This window comes from Poromitra crassiceps (genome assembly GCF_964638095.1).
Source record: "Poromitra crassiceps genome assembly, chromosome: 4".
NCBI classification, from domain to species: domain Eukaryota; kingdom Metazoa; phylum Chordata; class Actinopteri; order Beryciformes; family Melamphaidae; genus Poromitra; species Poromitra crassiceps.
In genome coordinates this window covers 16,782,727-16,803,803 of record NC_139626.1, presented here as the reverse complement: position 1 = coordinate 16,803,803, position 21,077 = coordinate 16,782,727, and the positions used below count along the sequence as shown (strand labels likewise).

General features: G+C 43.9%; 1 protein-coding gene across 2 annotated transcripts; it reads right to left on the bottom strand.

Moving 5' to 3' along the window:
- Positions 1-20,269, bottom strand: bms1 (BMS1 ribosome biogenesis factor). 2 transcript variants are annotated; one of them, XM_083634863.1, is made up of 25 exons: positions 20,220-20,263; positions 19,484-19,670; positions 17,968-18,158; positions 17,528-17,607; positions 16,355-16,543; positions 15,802-15,944; positions 15,188-15,309; positions 14,827-15,020; positions 13,884-14,026; positions 13,378-13,570; positions 12,694-12,849; positions 11,170-11,425; positions 9,732-9,833; positions 9,233-9,384; positions 8,783-8,864; positions 7,694-7,776; positions 7,416-7,598; positions 6,401-6,589; positions 5,168-5,348; positions 4,883-4,941; positions 4,492-4,614; positions 3,062-3,209; positions 2,721-2,896; positions 1,841-2,002; positions 1-930 (listed from the first exon to the last, which is right to left on the bottom strand). In XM_083634863.1, the coding sequence occupies exons 2-25, from the start codon at positions 19,663-19,665 to the stop codon at positions 703-705; spliced, it is 3,717 nt and encodes a 1,238-aa protein (XP_083490989.1). In that variant the 5' UTR covers positions 19,666-19,670; positions 20,220-20,263; the 3' UTR covers positions 1-702. The 2 variants fall into 2 exon arrangements, with proteins under 2 accessions (XP_083490989.1, XP_083490990.1); XM_083634864.1 differs by lacking the exon at positions 17,968-18,158 and having other exon boundaries at positions 20,220-20,269.
- Between the last annotated feature and the right edge of the window lie 808 nt (positions 20,270-21,077).

Here is a 21,077-nt window from a genome sequence, read left to right as displayed (position 1 = left end):
ATAGCATTAATACTTTACAGTTGTCACAGTGACTTTTAGTATTGAAAAGTACATTAAAATATTGTTAATATTTCAGAGCTGATGGACTATATAGATAGCTCATTCCAGGCTCCGTCAATAGTAAGAAATGGTACTCGTCCGGTCTCCTAAATGGGCATGGTCACCTCTCTCCTTGAAGTGTGGTGCTGACCTAGTTAGCTTGCTAGTTAACTTGAGCTAGAGATTGTGAGTTCGGAAAACTCCACACTTACAGTATAAACACAAAACTTCCCCATATTAGCTCAATCTAGTTGTAACTAAGATATTCACGGTGGGGGGGGGGGGGTGTCAGAATTAGCTAGCACATCTGCAAACTTCATTATGTAGCTTTAGCTAATTGCTACCTGCTAATGTTAGCTTCTGTTGCCAAATCTCGCGAGTGTGTTACTGATCAGAGCCAGGTCTTGAACAAAGTTAATTTTCTCCTGATCTGTCTGTCTGAAAAATGACGTTTTAGCATCAGTATGTTCAGAAGATATGTGGCTTGTGGAAAATCTGCCCAATATTTACTTTGATTATCGAGCTAAATAATCAGTCATAATCTGTGATCATCTGCTAGTCTCCTAAGGGGGCGTGGCAGTGGTGAAACCCATGTGACACAGATCCAGGAAGTGACTGGAAGTTGAGCTGTCCCTATAGTCCAATGGCTCTGGTCCAGCTAAGCTAGTCGTCATTTGGCGCCCCCTTCAGACTGGACCTCTGCTTCCTCTTGTCCATCTGGCCCATCTGGCGGTAAAGCTTTTTGCGTGCCTCTTTCTGTCTCTTCAGTTTGGCCTCCTCTTGCGCCTCCTTGTGCTGCAGGAAGCCCTTGTGTTTGGCGTGCTGCACTGTGCGGCCTCTCTTACTCTTATGGCCATGAACCATGCTCAGAGCATGGAGCAGTGCTGCCACCTGCAGGAGCAGGGAGAGAAAAGCAATGCTTAGAGAGAAATCAAAGAGTATTGCAGGAATGAGACCTAAAGCCCGTGACACACCAAGCCGATTAGTCAGGGTCGGACATGTCTGGGCGACTGTCGCACTAGTATTTGTGATGTGTCCCGCACCGTTGGCTCTAGTCGGCTTTTCGGAATCGGCATTGGGTCGTTGGTGAGATAAATCACTCTGATTGGCTGGTCAGGGGTAGCAAAGCAGGAGAGAGGGCGCACAAAATGCTCTGCTCATTTTCCAACTTGTCTCACCTGATAATAGCCGGCACTACTTTCCAAACATGGCCGCCGACCTCTTTTCCTTCCAAAAAGACCGATTATGTGCATTTTGGATTAATATTTCATCGTGTGGGGAGTACCCGAAGCACATGTATTTTGGCGCCGTGAGATGTGTGTTTTGGCAGCTGTACCATTACCCTCCACTCTATGGCGATACTAACTAACTTCATGACTGTAGCTCACTGTATCCCTTGAATCTAGTTGTTAGAGATTAGTCCTACCAATGTGGTATCATCGGCAAACTTAAACATTTTAACAGATGAGGAGTGGGAAATACAGTCATTTGTATAGAGAGAATATAAGAAAGGAGACAAAACACATCCCTGAGGGGCCCCCGTGTTCACAAACAAAGGCTTGGGAGAACTTTGTGCCGACTCTGACTACCCGCTTCCTCCCCTGCAGGAAGTTCAGGATCCAATGGCACAGGGATTTTTTTTTTAATCTAAAGAAAACCCAAAACCAAGCCAAACTGGATGTGACGTGTCCGGAGGGACTCGAGGGGGTGGTGTCAAAAACAATAGCAAACAAACAATGGGGAGTTTCTAAATCTTCATGTAGACACATCAGACAGACAGGTCCGGTCCGTGTTTTGTTACCTTCCTCTCGTGAGGCTCCCTGATCACACTGGGCCTCTGCAGGTCTCGGGGGACCTTTCCTTTGGCTTGCTGCTGCTTGGGTTTGCTCTTGAAGGGCAGGGCCTTCTGCAGCTGCTTGGGGATGTGGAGACGGTTGAAGTGCCTTTGAGCACGGACCACCGGCTGGAATGGAAGAGAGTGAAAATTGTGACATTCGCATTTAATGTGACAGCCACTCTCACACCTCCAGATGGCGGCACATCTGAGGGTGCTCAGCCTGACTCTACTGCCCAGACTCAGGCTCCAAATGGCGTCAAACAAGCAAAGTGGCAGCTCGCTGAAAGCAGATATTTTGGCTTCACTTTTGCATAATCAGTAGGAAGCGAGTTCCAACTGGAGATGGTGTCAATCAGGCTGAGCACAGTGTTCATTTCCTCGACAAAAACTATGACGAAAAATGTTCGTCGACTACCTATTTTCACAGATGAAAACTAGATCTTAACTAAATAAAAAAGTTGTGATGACAAAAGCTATGAGGAAATCTCTTGACATTTTTGCGAACAAATAAAAACTAGCCAGTAAAATGTTAGGGACGTATTGGGAAGAAATCAAATCAGAAGAGAGAAGAAGAAGAAGTTAAACCTGTATGTCTGTATTGCACATTCAAACATTAATACCATTCCATAATAACACATCTTTCCAATGAGTTTGGAAATTCTAAAGAAACAATAGTTACGGTTTTCTTTGACTAAAGACTAAAATACTCTAGTCGACTAAAACTTGACTAAATAAAAAACGAGGCTGACTAAATATGATAAAACTAACAAGGACATTTGACACAGGACTAAGACTAAGACTAAATAAAAAAATAGCTGAGAAAATTAACACTAGCTGAGCCTACCTTGTACAGAGAATCAGTGGCGGGTTTGTTGCGGATGCCAAGGTCGAACTTGAGCTGTCCCAGGGTCCTCATGCCTGACCAGCTGTCCTTATGGCCCACAGGCAGCAGCAGGGAGGTGATGGGGTTGTAGAGCTGGGGGACAGAGACCGGGTACCAGGAGCGCAGAAACACGATATCTGTACAAGATTCATACAAAAGAGAAAAATACATATTTTCAAACTTGTTCATCCCTTATTCTTCCTCGGGCTAAGTGGCTGTAAGGTGTCAGAGAGACACTGTGAAGCTCTGGCCTCAGTTCTCACACAGTGTGTGAACTCACAATGGACCCAAACAAAGCTCACCACTCATAAGCAGCCTGTCCTCAAATGTGGCTCTGTAAGCCCCAGCTGGTGTGGACAGGGCCTTCTTGATCTGACCTCTGATCCCCGACACGGTCCGTACAGAGGCCCCTTCAAATTTAGCCACTTCCAGCACCGTGTTGAACATGCCCTGTGAACAGACAGCACGGCCTCAGTGGTCAAACAAAAACAAAAACAAAACAAAAACAACAAACAAATATAGAGCAGGTATGCTGCAATTCTTTATTGTGATCAGAATAAGAATAATCAATCCAGATAGCTTATACCCAACTGCCATCCCCCTCTTCAATGAGACCTGAAAGCCCCCACAAAAGATGCCCCCTGAGCACAACCGGCTCTGCAACGACTGAGGTCTATATCACTTCAAGGACTTTTACTGGACATTTTAGATGGACATTATCTCACAGACACTGTCCTCCACCCCATTATATGTCACTTTAAAGGACTCCTACTTTGCACTTTAAAATGTTTCATTTGAGATTGTTTTCCGTTTGCTCGATCTTCTGCTATTGATGTGATCGCTGCGCTGCATACTTGCATTAAGTCAAATTCCTTGTTTGTAATATGATTACTCACTATGGCTATTCAAATTAATCTTGGATGTTGAATCCCAACAACAACTAGCAGCTCTGCCCCCTACAGGTACAAACGATTCTAAAGGGAAACACTAAGGTCGCTTTCACATATAAGATGTTTGGTCCGCTTTAACTGCGCCAGCCTTCGTTTCCTTGTATTGTGCGCTTCGTTTGGGGTGGTGTGAAAGTGCAAACGAACTCTGTTGTGGAACAAACAAGCGAACTCTGGTCCGCTTGAATACGTGGGTCTCGGTTCACTTCCAAGTGAACCCTGGCGTGGTTCATTTGTGGTGTGAAAGCAAACCGAACCAAATATAGGAAAGGCAGTGCATCATGAGTAGAAGGCGGTAGAAGAAGCAAAACACTACGGCGCGCACACGGGCCTCGCTGTCTCCTCTCATCTGCAGAATGATGTTGGACCCAACAGCTCGCTGCCTCATCTGCTGCTCATATTGGGCGCATTCTTGTAAAATATTTATTTGATAGTAACACCAAAGTAAAACCAGAAATCCCAAGATCGCATAAAGGAGATGTTTCTCTATGGGTTGTGTTTCACGGATTCACTTGTGTGCAGTCAGCCCTCAGCAAACAAGGCGGCAGAAGAGGAGAGATTTCCCATCTATATTCTGTCCAATAGACGAGTGACCGTTTTGACCATGTGACATTGTTCAGAAAGTTTGGTGCGCTTGACAAATGACTGTGTGAAAGTGAACCAGACCAAATGAAAAATGAAACAACGTTGCAACTTCACCCCCCCGAATCGCACCGAGTCCACCAGCTTATACTGTATGTGAAAGCCACCTAAGGCCGCGGTGAAGTCAAATGAAGCTTCCTCACCTTAATGAAGGAAGTGTTCTTATATATCTTGTATGGGTAGCCAATGAGTTTGAGCTTCTTCACTATGGTCACTGACTTATCCAGGTCCAGCACCACTCCTGTGGCAGCAATACGGAAATTAGCCTGCAAAAGAAAAACAGAAATGCATCTGCAAACAAAATACTGGCCACTTCTATGCAGGAAAAACCCTAAATTCAAGCACTTTCAATGACACACGTCAAATTTCAAAAACTTTTAATGCCTTCATTTTTATTGTTCAAATTCACAAACTTTCAAGCATTTCAAGGACCTGTGGAAAGTTGAACCCTACAAAGCAGTATGCAGATACTATGCAGATACTTGCTGAACCGACGAATAAAAAAGGAACAGTAATGGATTGAATAAGGCTTACTTTAGTTCCTGCTACTGACTGCACAGCTAGGAAGCCGGTGCCCTGTGGTGTGATGGGACCTTGAGAGAGATGGGAGAGATGCAATGTGAGTGAAGAACATCACCATAAAGCTGACTGTGGAAAACAAGCCTTCTTTCAAGCCCTCTTCACAGCTCTGTGCCAGAGATTGCGTATGAAGAGGCGAGTTCTATGTTGTTGCAAAATAATAACAGTAAATTATGCATTTGTGAAAGGCTCCACAGTTCATGTGCTGTGGCGTCACTGGCGTGTGCAGAGCAGGCTTACCCCAGATGGAGGCTCCACAGTGCATGTGCTGTGGTGTGTACTTGAGCAGGCGATGGCGTCCGTTGTGGTCCTCCATGTGGTAGAGGGGGAGGGTCTGGAAGCGCCGCCAGCCTAACGACAGGATGAGCGGGTCTCGGGTCTTCAGGATGCGGTTATGCCAGCGGTGCTTTTTCAAACGCATCTGAACCACACCAGAAACAGCTTTTAGATTACACTCGCTATTTTGTGATGTTATAAACAATAAAGATGCAAAAGAAATATGGAATTGACTGGAAAAAGTAGCTGAAAGATATTTGAATACTAACTAATTTGCACAAGATAATGAAATGGACGGTACCACGGACACAATTGTATTTAAAAAGATTATTAACTAGGAATCTCGTGCGCTCGATTCCTAGGGTGGAGATTCTGGAGATGATGCGCCAATTTGTCCTCTTCTCCCTACTTATACTCCCATGACTTTATAGCCTCAGTGACATCACGTGACACCGCCACTTAACCAATTTTATCGAAGATTTATTGCCACCCATCTATTTTCTAGGTGCAGAGAATCCTCATCACACTTTTATCTAGGGGCGGGAGGAATCATCGATACACATCGATATATCTATACATTATTGATATCGTATAGTATAGCAAAGTGAAATACATATAGTCATAGGCCTTGTAAATCCAAGGTGATGAAGCAGAGATGCGTGCATGGCTTATGTTCATAATTGAAAGGTCATCAAGGGCTCTTCAAGTTAACTAATCAAAATCATTTGCACTTAAACAAGAGAAATGTGGGACTTTATAGTGAACAACAGGTCTGTTGTTTTTAATTTAAATATCTGGAAGAGCTTGGAAATAAAATAGTCAAATCATATTTTAGTTGCTTTTTGTCAGTTAATATAAATGTAACTGATTGTGTTAAATGGGTTTATGATATTGTCTCATATCGATCGCAGGCCCCTGAATTTAATAAAATCAAAATTGTATGGTGGCAGACTTTGTGATATCAGCAAATATCAATTGTTGTCCAAAGAATCGATATAATATTGTATTGTGATCAAACTTGTGATTCTCACCCGTACCTGTATCAGCAAAATAATTAGATTTATTTGATCAAATTTGTCACTTCCAGATTAAGCAAAGCTTAAAAAAAACTTGTCAGAGTTGATCTGGTGCAAGCACGCAGCAATGTCATATCTTCTTTGGACTTTGTTAGCATGCATTCAAAACCATTTGACCTACTTGCAGGTATCCGATGTTGCCCTCACTCGAACCCAGGCCCCCGAGGATGACGGGGTGGTGGGGATCAAAGTTGGTGACAAACTCACAAGGTAGAGAAGGGATTTCCAATCGCACATACATGCCCGGCCGAAAGCCTTCGTACTGCACTCTGCTCTCATCATCCAGGTCCTCAAACTCTGCCCGATTCAGCTGAGGAGAGAGAGGGGTCAACCAAGAGACAAGATTCTTTAGAAATAAACCACAACACAACCAAGAGACAAGATTCTTTAGAAATAAACCACAACACAACCAAGAGACAAGATTCTTTAGAAATAAACCACAACAGAACCAAGAGACAAGATTCTTTAGAAATAAACCACAACAGAACCAAGAGACAAGATTCTTTAGAAATAAACCACAACACAACCAAGAGACAAGATTTTTTAGAAATAAACCACAACACAACCAAGAGACAAGATTCTTTAGAAATAAACCACAACACAACCAAGAGACAAGATTCTTTAGAAATAAACCACAACACAACCAAGAGACAAGATTCTTTAGAAATAAACCACAACACAACCAAGAGACAAGATTCTTTAGAAATAAACCACAACACAACCAAGAGACAAGATTCTTTAGAAATAAACCACAACACCGGGCCTTCGTTCCGAGGGCAAGTAAGCCGTCCCACTTCGCACGAGGTCTGATGCAAAAAAGAATCAGAACATCCTACCCCTCCACGTGAACGCGCAAAATGGAGAGTTACGGGCTAAGTGGTAGGGCCAAGGGGTGAATTGGGTTTGGGCCAATGTCCCATTCTATCAAGAGACTTGAAATCTTTTGTTATCAGAAGGCATTTGATAAATTTCAACTTGTGTGTTTTCTTTATCATAGGACTTCTGAATGGAGCCTCTGTGAAAGGTTGGGTTAGACTAATGTTGGGTTAGAGTAATGTTGCATGTCCTGATGCCAGACCAGAAGCAGGCAGGTTTGGACTGAGGCCTCCCTTTCAAAGACACACGGCTCATCTTACCTCAGCCTGTTTGTGCAGCTCTTCCTTCAGGTCATCAAAGTAGGTAGCGTCTCTGTCATCGTACTCTGTATCAAAACGCTCCTTCAGCCTCCTCTTCCTCTCCAGACGCTTGTTCTTCATCGCCTCGTCCTCATCAGCCCTCACCAGCTTCTCCTCCTCCTCCTCCTCTTCATCACTGTTCTCCTGCTCACCACACCAGGACCAAGAGGATTCAGATTAAAGACCTCAGCCTGGTCCTCCCGTTTCCCAGCTCACTCTCCCTGCTTCAGATTACATACCTCAGCCTGGTCCTCCTGTTTCCCAGCTGGGCCCTGATGGACCTCTCCTGTCTCCAGGTCTTCAAAGTCTCCGTACAGCTCGTCTGAAGAAAAACAATGCAGTGCAAAGACCTCAGCTCGTCTGTTAACCTTAAACAGACTCTGATTAGGAGAAATGACTAGGCCATTCAAAGCAGTTTATTTTGACTTTTCTTTTTTCAGGGTTGCCACTAGGGTAATGATAGATTTCAAGCACTTTTCAAGGGCAAATTATTTCAAAATTGCAGGCCAATATTTCAGAGACGTTCTCATAAGTCCTCTAATGCAAATGTGTTTCCAGTCATGCTAACACACAGGAATCAATCATTAACACTTAATATAAACTCAAAGCAATACTGACATCCTCAGACATTCTTAAAGCAACACGCTGCAGATTTTCAACCAGCTTTGTATCAGTGATGTCATTCATGCACAAATGACATCACTGGTCCACAACTTGACTCAAAACAACTCTCAAATAATTACATTTTTTAGATATACGATTGACTTTGTAATGATACAAAGCTGGTTGAAAATCGGCGGAGTGTTCCTTTAAGTGCTCTCAGGACCGGGGCGACCAGCAAAGAGCCAGTGCAGCGTGGAGTGATACTGTAGATAGGAAGAAAATGTATCAAGCTTGGCCCAGACATTTTGAGATGACGGAGAGGCTCAAAAACTCAGAGATTCCGGTAGGCTAAATTCAAGCACTTTCAAGGACCCCTTGCCTTTATAAATCCAAGCAGTGCTTAATTTTTTTTACTTTTAAATCAAAGTACTTTCCAGACCTGTGGCAACCCTGTTCTTTAAATCCAAACTTTTCAAATGTTGGCAATTTTTGCACATGGATCCCTCATAGCATGTAGACAGAAGCCAGTAGGGTTCTCATAATTAAACCACAAGTATTCCCACCCCAATGTGTGCCCTGTATGAGGGTGGCATAGTCCACCCCCCCCCCCCCCCCCGACAGATACCATTTCAACTCTAAAAGTGACACAGTCTGTATGTGTGTGTGTGTGTGTGTGTGTGTGTGTGTGTGTGTGTGTGGGGAGGGGGGGTGTCTCCTTCCCTCACCGTCTTCCTTCAGCAGTGTAGCAGCATCTTGTCCTTCTTCCCATTTCCCCGTTACAAAACAATCCCTGATTGAATTGAGCATCTGTAAAAGAACATATTGACATATAATATCAGTACTTCCTTGGGATCACACCCTCAACATGACCTCAAGTGAAGGGCCCATCTGACTGACTAGTACTCCTAATCGATGACGTAATCCTGACAGGTCCTGGCAGTGGTATAGATTATTTTTTGATCAATGCAGTTCACTCAGAAGAGAGCAACAGAAATCCCCCCCCCCCCCACCCCGCCCAAAAAGAAGAAAATCTCCTCTGATCTGTACGAATCACAGAAGTCACCCAAATTGACATGAAAAAAGCGTCACATTTTCGAGGAGCTGCTCGCCAGCCACGGCATAGCCCTCAGCGCATTCGGCGAGGCCTTTGACGCTGTAGCATGTTTTCCACATACCTCTTCCAGATCCCAGTTGTGGGAGCAGTCTAGGCTGAAGCGGGAGCAGTCTGGGGCGTCTGCCCGGTGCCTTTTGGTCGTCTGAGGGCGGCTGACTCGAAACAGACCTCCCAACTCCTCTTCGTCTTCCTCACCAGCCTCCTCCTTCACAACTGAAGACAAAGGCAAATTGAGGCCAATGAAATGCATCTTCACAAACAGCTGTTGTCACGGTGCATCTGTGGTTTTAGTGTTTGAACACTTTGTGCAGATATCAGCCATATTCCACGTCAAAGTTGTCAGACATACAAAAACCTTCAACGGCACCAGTAACTACAGACAGACTCATAAACAAGTAAACATAAGCTATGTGACAGCATAACATAGTGTCATGGAAATGTATGTATTTTTATCAAGTTAAAGCCCCATTGTGTAGTTTTTCTACTTGGGGAAACTGCGATTGATGTCTGAGTCTTCTTTTTAGGTTCCTTGTGTAGGAGCAGGAAGGGCTCTTCATTACCTGTGCCATAAACCAGTTTTCTCAGATTGGGGGCGGCTTGCTGTTGCCGTAGAAAAGCCTCGGATGCTTTCTGCTGTAGGCCCTCCTTCCACCGAAGAGCACCTGTCAACAAACAAGGAGACACAAGTGAAGAGCTCCTGTCAACAAACAAGGAGAGACAAGTGAAGAGCTCCTGTCAACAAACAAGGAGACACAAGTGAAGAGCTCCTGTCAACAAACAAGGAGACACAAGTGAAGAGCTCCTGTCAACAAACAAGGAGACACAAGTGAAGAGCTCCTGTCAACAAACAAGGAGACACAAGTGAAGAGCTCCTGTCAACAAACAAGGAGACACAAGTGAAGAGCTCCTGTCAACAAACAAGGAGAGACAAGTGAAGAGCTCCTGAGAAGAAACCAACAAATAAACAAACAAGAGAGACGAGGAGAAACCAACAAATAAAGTGCAATGGTGGATGACTCATTTCGTACTTGTCTTTGTCCCTAGGTAAGCTATTTTTTTTATTTTATTTCATGGACTCTGTGTCTGTTATTTCTATTTTGTACTTGTATTAGTACTTTTGCCACTTGTCGATGTCCGTTGGTCGGCTATTTTAATTATTTCAGCACTTTATTGTATTCCCTGCTCTATGTTTCTGGTTATTTAGTCACTTTTTATGCAGCTGTCTTGGGCAGGTCTCCCTTGTAAACGAGATCCGTTGATCTCAATGGGACTAACCTGGTTAAAAATGTGTTAAATTAAGTACAAATAAATACAAATAAACCTGGGTCAGAGTACAAACAATGTAGTCGTACGCGTTTCAGCAAGTTGCCAGTCAATGCTGATGGGAGACATTGAGAGTGCTGGCCTTTCATGTTTGTTTTTTTACTACGTTGTCATTGGCCTAGCACAGTGATACTCAACTGGTGGCCCGCGGGCCACATACGGCCCGCTGGCGCCCCCTGTGTGGCCCGCGATGGAATTGCAATTTTTTTTTTTTTTTTTTTTACAGTGCACCTGAACGCAACATGCAAGATACCCGCGGAATAAGTGTCCAATAAGTGTCCAATAAGTGTCCAAATGTTCATGTCATTCTGGTCAATACTCCACTTCTGTTATAGCATTTCAGTCTGGAATATGGAATATCTTTCAATAATCTATGATTTAGCTACTAAATTGTCAAATACCGGCGTCTGCTTGCTACCCAGGCACTTATGTATGTACTTAACCTAACTAACTATCCGGTGTGCACAACATTGTCAGACTAAACTCTGGCTGACACCCCAAAAACCTACAATCCGCTACAGAAAAATGTATATTATTTGTTTATCAACTGGCCCCTGGCCTTCTATCATTTCACGAAAGTGGCCCCCGGGCAAAGCAAGTTGAGTATCCCTGGCCTAGCACCTACGTTCAGTTTTGGATTGAGCTGTGCTCGCATTTGGTGAGTCTGGGCATTACCTTCAGTATCACAACACGGTTCTTCCTCCTCCTCCTCCATCTCAGCAGCTTCTGGCTTCTTGATGTTTGGTCCTGTGGCTTTGAGACTCTTACCAACGTCCTCTCCATCCTCTCCATCATCATCATGGTCCTCCTCTTGCTCTTCATCCTGGCTCTCTTCCTCCTCCTCAGAGCAGTGCCCGGAGTCTCCTGGTCCCGCCGCCTCCTCCTCATCAGACTCTGACTCCTCCTCTTCACTCTCCTCCTCTCCCTCGTTCTAAGGGTGTGGGGGGAAAAAATCCATCTTGCATCGGCATATTTTGTGTGGCAATATATCGTATCACACAAATGCAAAGTATCACAAAGTACTACTATAATAGGAGAGCTGTATGTACGCGTGTATGTCTGTGTAAATGGACCGTCTTGTTGTGAGAATGGATGTGATTGGTGAATGATTAAACGCTGATCCAATCAGCGGGCTGTCAGCTGATTACAGCTGGGGCGTAGCCTATGACTTCCGTGTCCTGCATGAACTAACGCCATGCTTCATTTATCAATTGGCAACATTTATGACAGGTTTTATCACAGTGTTGCTCAGTCTGTCTGCTTGAAAATTTTGCTGCATTAAAAATTATTGAAGTGAGATGAACAGACTGGAAACTTTATCTTAGATCAAAACAGATGTCAAAGTTTTCCTTTGGGGACCTAATTTGCAGTGGAAGAAAACGTAATAAATCGCTATATATAACAATATTGCAATACTCTCAATATATTGCAATACTAGCATACTATCATATCGTGACTTAAAGGAGAATTTCGGTTTTTTACACCACGGTCCTCATTTCCAGGTTAAAATATGATGTTTTACTCACCGAAATAGTTTGGCTTCATTCGGATGCCCACGGAAGATTTTGAGCTCCGAGTAGTCTCCTCAAACAGGCTATAACGAGAGCCTGCGGCCAGCGTGGGGCATGATGGACGGGAGTGCACGCGCTCTCTAAATGACACTTTTTCTGTCAGATCACGGTTCATTATGGTTGTAAATATAATTATTTAGCTAATAGCTAGAAGCTAAGCTAACAACAACACAGCAGTCAGCGTTGATCTGCCCCGGATGGGGTTACAGTGCGTATCTTCCCCCTTCTGTGGTTTCTCTGAAGAAGGTTTCACAGAGGGGGAAGATGGGCACTGTAACCCCATCCGGGGCAGATCAACGCTGACTGCTGTGTTGTTGTTAGCTTAGCTTCTAGCTATTAGCTAAATAATTATATTTACAACCATAATGAACCGTGATCTGACAGAAAAAGTGTAATTTAGAGAGCGCGTGCACTCCCGTCCATCATGCCCCACGCTGGCCGCAGGCTCTCGTTATAGCCTGTTTGAGGAGACTACTCGGAGCTCAAAATCTTCCGTGGGCATCCGAATGAAGCCAAACTATTTCGGTGAGTAAAACATCATATTTTAACCTGGAAATGAGGACCGTGGTGTAAAAAACCGAAATTCTCCTTTAAGTATTGTGATATCATATCGTGATTGCAACCCAACCTGGTTCCTCTGCCCTCTCTCCTCCTCGCTCATCTCCAGTTCGTCTTCACTGTCGGCAAACACAGGCACCTCAGCACAGGCTTCCCCAACGTCTTTGTGCTTCTTCACTGGTGGAGCGCCGTCCGTCTCCTCTGGCTCCTCACATTTGGCCCTGGCCTAGAGATGAGACGGTATGAAAAGTTCATATCACGATGACAGTGACCAAAAGAGACCATTTTCAAGACCAGGACTCTAATGATGGCTTGTTGACCGTTTTTCTTCCCACTTGTTTTGCAAAGAACCTCTTTGTGGTTTGTATTAGCAAATCATGACTGATGATTTAGACGACATCTCTGCAGCCACTGCTCTGCTCTGCTCTGCTCTTCCATGCATTGTCTCCTTGTGTTGTCTTCGTTGGTACGTGAGGGGAGTGGGGTCGGTGGTAAAACGTTCAAACTACAAAGTTATTGGTTGCGTTCACTGGTCTTGAAATAAAATCCTGAGTCTGGCTTGACCGACAAGTCCGAGACGACACCGGGGCCATCACAATGTGGTCTTGAGACCGTTCTTGAGACCAAGACCGGTCTTGAGTACTCCAACACTAATTATAATAAGCACTGTGATAAATACATTTTAAACGGTACTACTAACCGTCAGGAATTTAATCACGGTTTATCATTAAAGTGGTAATCGTTTCATCCCTACCCTGGACTCTTTGACGAATGTGGATAGGGTCTCCTCTTCGTCCTTATCGCTCTCCTCTTCGTCGTCTTGTTGGTCTGCGTCAGAGTCTGGATCAGAGTCTTCCTCCTCGCTGTCCTCCTCAAACACAACCTTCCTCCTCTCTCTCTGGGTCTGGGCGTCCCACACCAGGCTCTCCTCAAGCCCTGCTTTCTCCCTGACACACCCACAAACACAGGCACACACAAACATGCACGCACGCACAAACACACCCACAAACAAACACACACGCATGCACGCACACACGCACGCACAAACATGCACAAACACACACACAAACGCCCCGGTTTAAGTTAGGACCTTATTACTGCCAAACCCTACAGTAAAAGCAAACAAGCAGCTCCCACCTGCTCCTGCAAAGGCTGAACTGCTCAAACATGCAAACTCACGATGGCAAGAAGAAATCATCAATAATAATAATCAAGAATAATCAAGAAGAAATCATCAAATCATTGAGCAAGACCTCTCACCCCTGCTGCAGGTCGATATCCGTGGGGACCAAGGTGGCTGAACCAGTGAACAGGGAAACCTTACTGGCGGCCATCTTGGCATCAAGGGTGGCATGTGTGTCAATGAGAGACTGGACCAGCTCTGTAGTGGGACGCACCTCCTCCTGTTAGAAAGTCACATGATATACCATCAGCATCAATTCATCCTGTTAAAGTCACATCAGATACCATCAGCATCAATTCCTCCTGTTAAAGTCATGTAAGATACCATCAATTTAAAGAAAACACACTTCCTCCTGTATCATTCTGGGGGAAACGATGAATATTTTCTTTTACCATGAAAATGGTCAAATTTAAAGACATTGAATCGCCACAATCAGCTATCTGCAGCCTAATCTAACAAGCGTGAATTGTGATCAGCTGTCACCAGTCACCACATATGCAAATTTCCAAAAATGCAGCCGACCTTACTCTGCCACCCTGCATTTCAAAATCCTCCACCGGCCCCTTTTAGCCAATAGGCATAGACACGCACCACTTTTTGTGGACCGCCTTCATATGGTCAGAACGGGAGCGAGATGCGCTCCAGTCAGCCAAACAGCTGAGTAAAGCCTATGGAAATGCGCACATTTTCAATCACGTGCGACTCACGATGAGAGACAATATCCGATCTGTTCGCTTAGATGACAGATCACATTGGGTGATGTCTGAATCATATCTGATTTATTTCAACATATGATTGAGGCCTGAATCGGACCTGACAATATCCGAATCCATGTGCTTTTTTCCTGCTTACATGTTCATAACACATATCGGATATGTGCCACATGTGAGCAAAACATCAGAATTGGGTCACTTGTACCAGTCTAAATGAGGCCTTATAGAGCTGCTGGTCGCAGCTAAAAAAGAGGCCACAAAAATGCTCGATCAATGGAACCCAAGACCACGCACAAAGCACACAGACCTGCTCTTGGCTGCCCCTGTTGGTGGGGAGGTCGATGTAAACAGCGTCCTTGTCGTAGACGACCCCCCCGACCCCCGCCATGGGGGCGTAGAGCAGCCGCTCCTTCTCATTCAGAGCCCTCTTCTTCTGAGCCTCTGGTAAAGCACACGGGTCAGGGAGGAAGCTCACGTCTGCCACCTGGAAGTCTCCCACGCCTGCAAAACGTGCATTAGTGCTATCAATTGTGTTTTCAACGCTTTAAACACTCAAAAACACTCAAACAACTCAAACTCAAAAACACTCAAAACGACCCATTGGAATTAATGGAGATGACAGAACTCTTAGTATCTCAATGGCTTTGACTACAGCTATGCTTGTTTACCTGGGATATGGACCTGCCCTTTGGTTTTTAAGTATGTCCCTCGCAGGTAGCCATAGAGGGACACTGTCCGGTCACACTTGGGGTCTGTCCTCACCTTCTCAGGTTCGGTCAAATCCTCCATACTGTAGGGATGGAGAAACGGGTTTGAAGGAAGTAATGGCTGAACTAGTACAGAAGAAAAGCACACCAAGTGGCCAAAACCAAAACCATGGCTTGTGTGTGCGTGTGTGTGTGTGTGTGTGTGTGTGTGTGTGTGTGTGTGTGCGCGTGTGCGTGTGTGTGGTATGCAGCGTTAATGATTAACCGATTAATTGAGCGTTAAGGAAAATGCATGAAATTGCCCCCCCTCATACAAACATATTAGAATGTTTGTATAAAACAGCAGCGGTTATACAGGGAGGAAAAGTGACTGGAGTCACGTGGGGCTTTAAGAACTTAATTCACAACATTGTGAAAAAGCCCCTTCAAGTTTTTAAGACTGGGCTGGATTAACTGATGTCTACGCCAATTGGACGGCGCTACGTAAAAAAAGAGTTCCCATATAAATGTGTTATTACATTGCTTCATAATTGAGGCCAACTAATGGAAGGTTTGAACAGATGATGAGGACTCACCGGTCAGCCAGCACGTAGGGGTGAGACGTCTGCCAAACCAGAGGACGAAACTTCATGACAGAGATGAAGCGGCCGAGGTTCTTCACTTCCTGTGTCTGATACTCTCCGTACACCATGCCAGACAGATAGAACAGCTTTGCCCCCTAAAACACAGACACATGTCAAGTCTGTTACACCAAGGTCTGGGTGGAATACTGTGTTCTGATTGACAGAAAAGACTTATGACAGTGAGTCTCACATGCAGTGTCACAATAAACTTCATTTTCCATCAAAGTTCAATACAATTGCAAAAGACAGAATTTTGTAAAAGTTTGCGAACACATTGCATGATTGTTTTTTCTGGTTTGCCATGGTATCATAGTAGCAACAAATCTTAAAACTTAGTACTGGTATCAAAGTCAAAATATTAGTACCGTGACTGTCATGGTAACGTTATCACTGACAACATTGCTCACATTGGAATTTGGGATTTGCACAAAAGTCAACTTTTCAGAAACCGGCCATTTTTCTGTCCTAAAGATGTACAACAGAATGATGTTGTCCCTCATGTTACCTGGTAGACTTCAGTCCAGAAGCGATGTTTGAGTTGTTTCTTGGTCTTGCGTTGTGTCTTGTTGTTCTTGAAGGAGTCCAGATGCGTCAGCACCCCCATGATACGAGGGAAACCATGGACCTGGCAGATGTTCAGGAACTCAAACGTCTCCATCTCAAAGCCAAAGCTGGCATCAATCAGCATCAGAACCTAGGCGACAAAAAGAACAAGAAAAAAAAAATCACATCAAGTAAGCGGTGCAGGTTTGCAAGTCCGACCCTTCTCCTCCACCCCCCTCTCCCTAACACTAGGGATGCACCGATATGAAAATTTTGGCCGATGCCGATAACCGATATTAACATTACTGTTATGGCCGATAACCGATATTTACCGATGTCGATATGATCTGTATAAAACCACATTTTTATGATCATCACATTTTGTACATACTGAAAAACACATGTTAACACTGAATTTGAAAAAGTTATGCATTTGTTTTTTTGCAAAGCCTTTGGAAAAGCCCATAAATCATAGATTTACTGCATTATTTCATATCAATATGAAGAATTTGGCTGATAATGATAACCGATATTAACATTGCAACATCTGACCGATACCGATATGACCGATATGTTAAAAAATTACTAACATCGGCCGATACCGATATGATTGCCGATATATCGTGCATCCCTACCTAACACTAACCACTTTTACACATAGATCCTGCAACACGAGTCCCCAGTGTTCAAGTCAGTCACCACAGAAGAGTGCAAGTTGAGTCCCCGTTACCTGAGTCCGAGTCCGGAGTTACTGAACATGAGCGTGAAACCTCATGTAGGTGGAACACGTGTCTGCCCTTCCACGAAATTGAATAATGTAAGAGTAATAGCTATCAATATCTTATGCCAAGTGCATTTACAAAAAGACTAACAAAAACAAACCAAAAACGTCTTTATCAATTAAGTCAGTGTCCTTGTCTCCCACTTCCGAGTCTGAATGCATGAACCTTCAAGTCCAGTCCCAGTCATCAGTGCCCAAGTCCAACTCGAGTCTTGAGTCCTGAAAATGAGTCCAGCACTCGAGTCTGACTCGAGTTGACAACAACACTATTCACATGCCATTTCAATCAAACTATTCATACATTTCTCAAATGTATTTTTTATGCTGAATTTCAATGTAAATGGCGACACTTACCAGGTCAGCAACTTTTGCCAGGTCGATCATTGTATTGATGTCATTGCTACACTCAATGAAAGTGAGGCGACGCTTCTTACCTAATGAAGAAAAGAAAGTAGCATTTACTGAAGACATCAAACAGATATTATGGGATGGCTTCGTTACCACCTGTCTATTACCACCTGTCTAATAACGACCGCTAAACAGAGGACCAGAAAAGGCCCAATAATGGCCCATTTCCAGCGCTGGTCTTAGCACGGCCCGCCGGGCTCGACTCGCTTTTTGGTATCATTCCATCGATCAAAAACTGGGACAGCCTGGGTTGAGTCCGGGTTGAGTCGTGCTAGTTGTAGTCCCTGCTCTGTTGAGGTTCCAGCGCTGTGGACCCGATATATATATATATATATATATATATATGTATATATATACATATCACTGCTACAGACAAGCCAACTTACCAGAGACGATAGTGACTGGTCCACAGATGTCCCCCAGCTTGTGTCGGGTGAAGTTTTTGATCAGGCAGCGAATCAGAGTGCTTTTTCCCACCTTAGGAGGCCCGACTACAACAATCACCACTGGGGGCGGCTCCAGAGGAGTCCGGTCAACAACTGGTATGTGGTGCTTTTTGGCTTTTAGGTCCTGAGCCCTAAAAAAACACACAGAGAGATTAGAGTTAGAGGACGGCACGGTGGCTCAGTGGTTAGCACCGTTGATTCATAGCAAGAAAATCCTAGGTTCGAACCCCGGTCCGTCCCAGGTCCTTTCTGTGTGGAGTTTGCATGTTCTCCCCGCGTTCGTGTGGGTTTCCTCCCACCATCAAAGGCATGTGAACTAACACCATATAAAACCATCTTTCTATGGGGGAATGAAAAATACTGTAGCACACAAAGCGGAAACACTGCCAGAAACACCACACTGGGTGCGGGGTCTTAGAGAGGAAGACCATGCACTGCCACTAATGGCCATCAGGCTCCTTCTCATTTTGAGAGAGAGCCTGGTGACATTTTTTGTGACATTTTATAGACCAAACTGATTAGTTTAATTACTGACAAATTGATTAGTTGAGAAAATAATCCACAGATTAAGCGATAATTAAAATAATCATTAGTTGTAGTAGTAGCAGTAGGTAGAATGATACAGTATGGAAATTTCATATCATGACAAAGACAGCCTGAGACAAATTCTGAAATTTAGGGTTACAGCTACAATGAGGTCTGATAACAACCAATAGAAATCCTGCATGTTCATATCAGTATAGAAGCTAAATGCTAGTAGACGCTAATAAATAGTTGAGTTGATGTTTCCTCAAGCTCTCTCGCAAAATTGGCATCCCCATGTTGGCCTCTGTTCCCTAGCCAAGATCGTGTCCACATTCTCCTCCTCTTCTTGGGATGTTTTTCCAGACACATATATTTCACTTTGCAAGGGCTCCATTCTTGCTAAGCTTTATTGTTGACATCTCTACCAGACAACTGTGGCGCACAGTGATTGATGCGTACCTGGGAGCGCACTGCTGATGTTTGATTGACTGCTATTGACAGAGAGACGTGCGTTGTAACATTGACTTATTTTGACAGAATTTTACATTCAGAGATGCAAATTTTTCAGCAAAAAGGCAAACTTTCCAGAACTGACTGCCTACATCAAACAATACATTTCAACGATATCTGAATGTACAAACAAAAAAGCTGTTAAAGCGTACAACTACTTTAAGCTTTAAGATATTGTTTGTTTTATCTTTTGTCCCTATTAGTAACCCTGGCGTGTTTTTGTTTCTGACTGTGAAATTGTGTTGAAGTTGTATACAAAAGGCTTTGTGAACATACTGCCATTGTATGTATACTTGCTGCATTAAAGCTGTAAAAAAAAAGATCCGATGTCGCACAGTTTGGCCTGCAATAAACGAATAAGATTGATAAAATCTTAGTCTAGGTGGCTTAAGACAGTTTGTGAGAATGGTGTATGAGTTACCTGTGAAAGGTTCTGGCCATGCGTACAGCAGACTGAACGCTGAAGGCTTTGGGGTTCCTCCTGGCGGCTCCATCCTTCTCCTCTGAGCTCAGGAGCTTCCTGGACTTCTTCCTCTCCGCCTTGGGTCCACTGACCTTCTGCTGGTGACGCTTATGCTGCTTCACCTTCACCGAGCCATCCATCCTGTCTACAAATTGTGAAAATGATCGTTTCATATTGTATCCAGATAAATTTGTATATGATGTAATGTAATGCAATGGTGAAATGATCAATAATAATAATAATAATAATAATAATAATAATAATAAATCCATCCTGTCTGTCTGAGACACAATAGATACTGCAGCAGCCACTTCATTGTAGACCAATTTTCGAAACTTGATCTCACTGTAAACCTGGTGTCTTTACATTTGATTGTTGATTAATATGATTTGTCCCTTCTGAAATAAACTGAACATTAACGTTACGTTAGTTAACTAAGCTCAATTTTTCCAGTTTAAAAATGTTGTTATTGTAGGCTACTGCTTGGTGGTTCGGTATGATTCAAGATTCAAGATTGTATTTGTCCCGAGGGAAATTTGTCTTGGACATACAGACTGCCACACACAGTACAACAGTGCCATAACAAACAAGATGGTAAATGGATGCGGCTTCCAGTTCTAAAGTACATGTAAGTGAAGCTCAGAGTAATTCAAAAGTAAGTTATAAGTTACGGTAAGTAAGTTAGTTGAGGTACCTGAACCTGAAGTGTCTTCCCTGTTTCCGATTCTCACGTGTGTAACGTTACTGTTTACTGGAACCCCCGACCCGGAAGCGATACTTTTGCCCATGATGGCGAAGGTATGACCTGCCCATCTCTGCCTCTGATTGGCTGACTGCACTCGGTTGTCGTAGTGTCCTCTAGTAAGAGAGTGGCGTCAGCGGAGGACCAAAATGCCAGACTCATTAGCCAATGAACAGCCAGGAATGGGTCTCGCGCTACTTTTGCATGCCAAAATAAAGCCGATAATGTACAATTTGATTCATTTCAAGGGATGAAAAACCCTTTCAAAGTACAACACTGTCTATTTTGTTGCAACTCGACAGTGCTGCTTTTTTTACTCAAGAGTTCCACTTTCTACTTCCTGGAAAAAAACTGGTCCATTGGAGTGAATGGAGATGTCGGAACTCTTCTATTATACGACTCTGGGTTGTCGTAGTGTGGGTTGTCGGTCAGTACCATAGACAGTATAATAAATAGGTCAGTACAGATCATAACACAGTACCGTCTTCAGGCACGCTAACAAGCAAAACTGCAGCTGTCTATTTTTTTCTCTCTCTCTACCACTAGAGCCTGGTGACGCGAGGTGGGAATGGGGGAGATGGATAGCCAAGCGAATGTGATTGGATGAACAACGTTGGACGCTAGGCTAATCAGAGGGGCGGGTCATGCCTTCGCCATCCTAGGGGGAAATCGGGACCCGGAAGTAGAAAGAAGCGTCATATTTAATTGGAAACGAGTGGAAACGAACAACGGAAGCAAAGGTTCCGCTGTAGAAAAACGTACCTCGTCTTCTTCACTTATTGCATTTTGGTGCAGCTTTTTTTTTACTCT

Excerpts from the sequence above, each read along its gene's own strand:
- bms1 (XM_083634863.1), bottom strand. The coding sequence starts at position 19,665 with ATGGATGGCTCGGTGAAGGTGAAGCAGCATAAGCGTCACCAGCAGAAG. Across the intron at positions 16,544-17,527 it reads TGGCAAAAGTTGCTGACCTG|GTTCTGATGCTGATTGATGC; the intron begins GTAAGTGTCGCC and ends TTTGTCGCCTAG. Across the intron at positions 7,777-8,782 it reads TACACTGCTGAAGGAAGACG|ACGAGCTGTACGGAGACTTT; the intron begins GTGAGGGAAGGA and ends GTTTTTCTTCAG.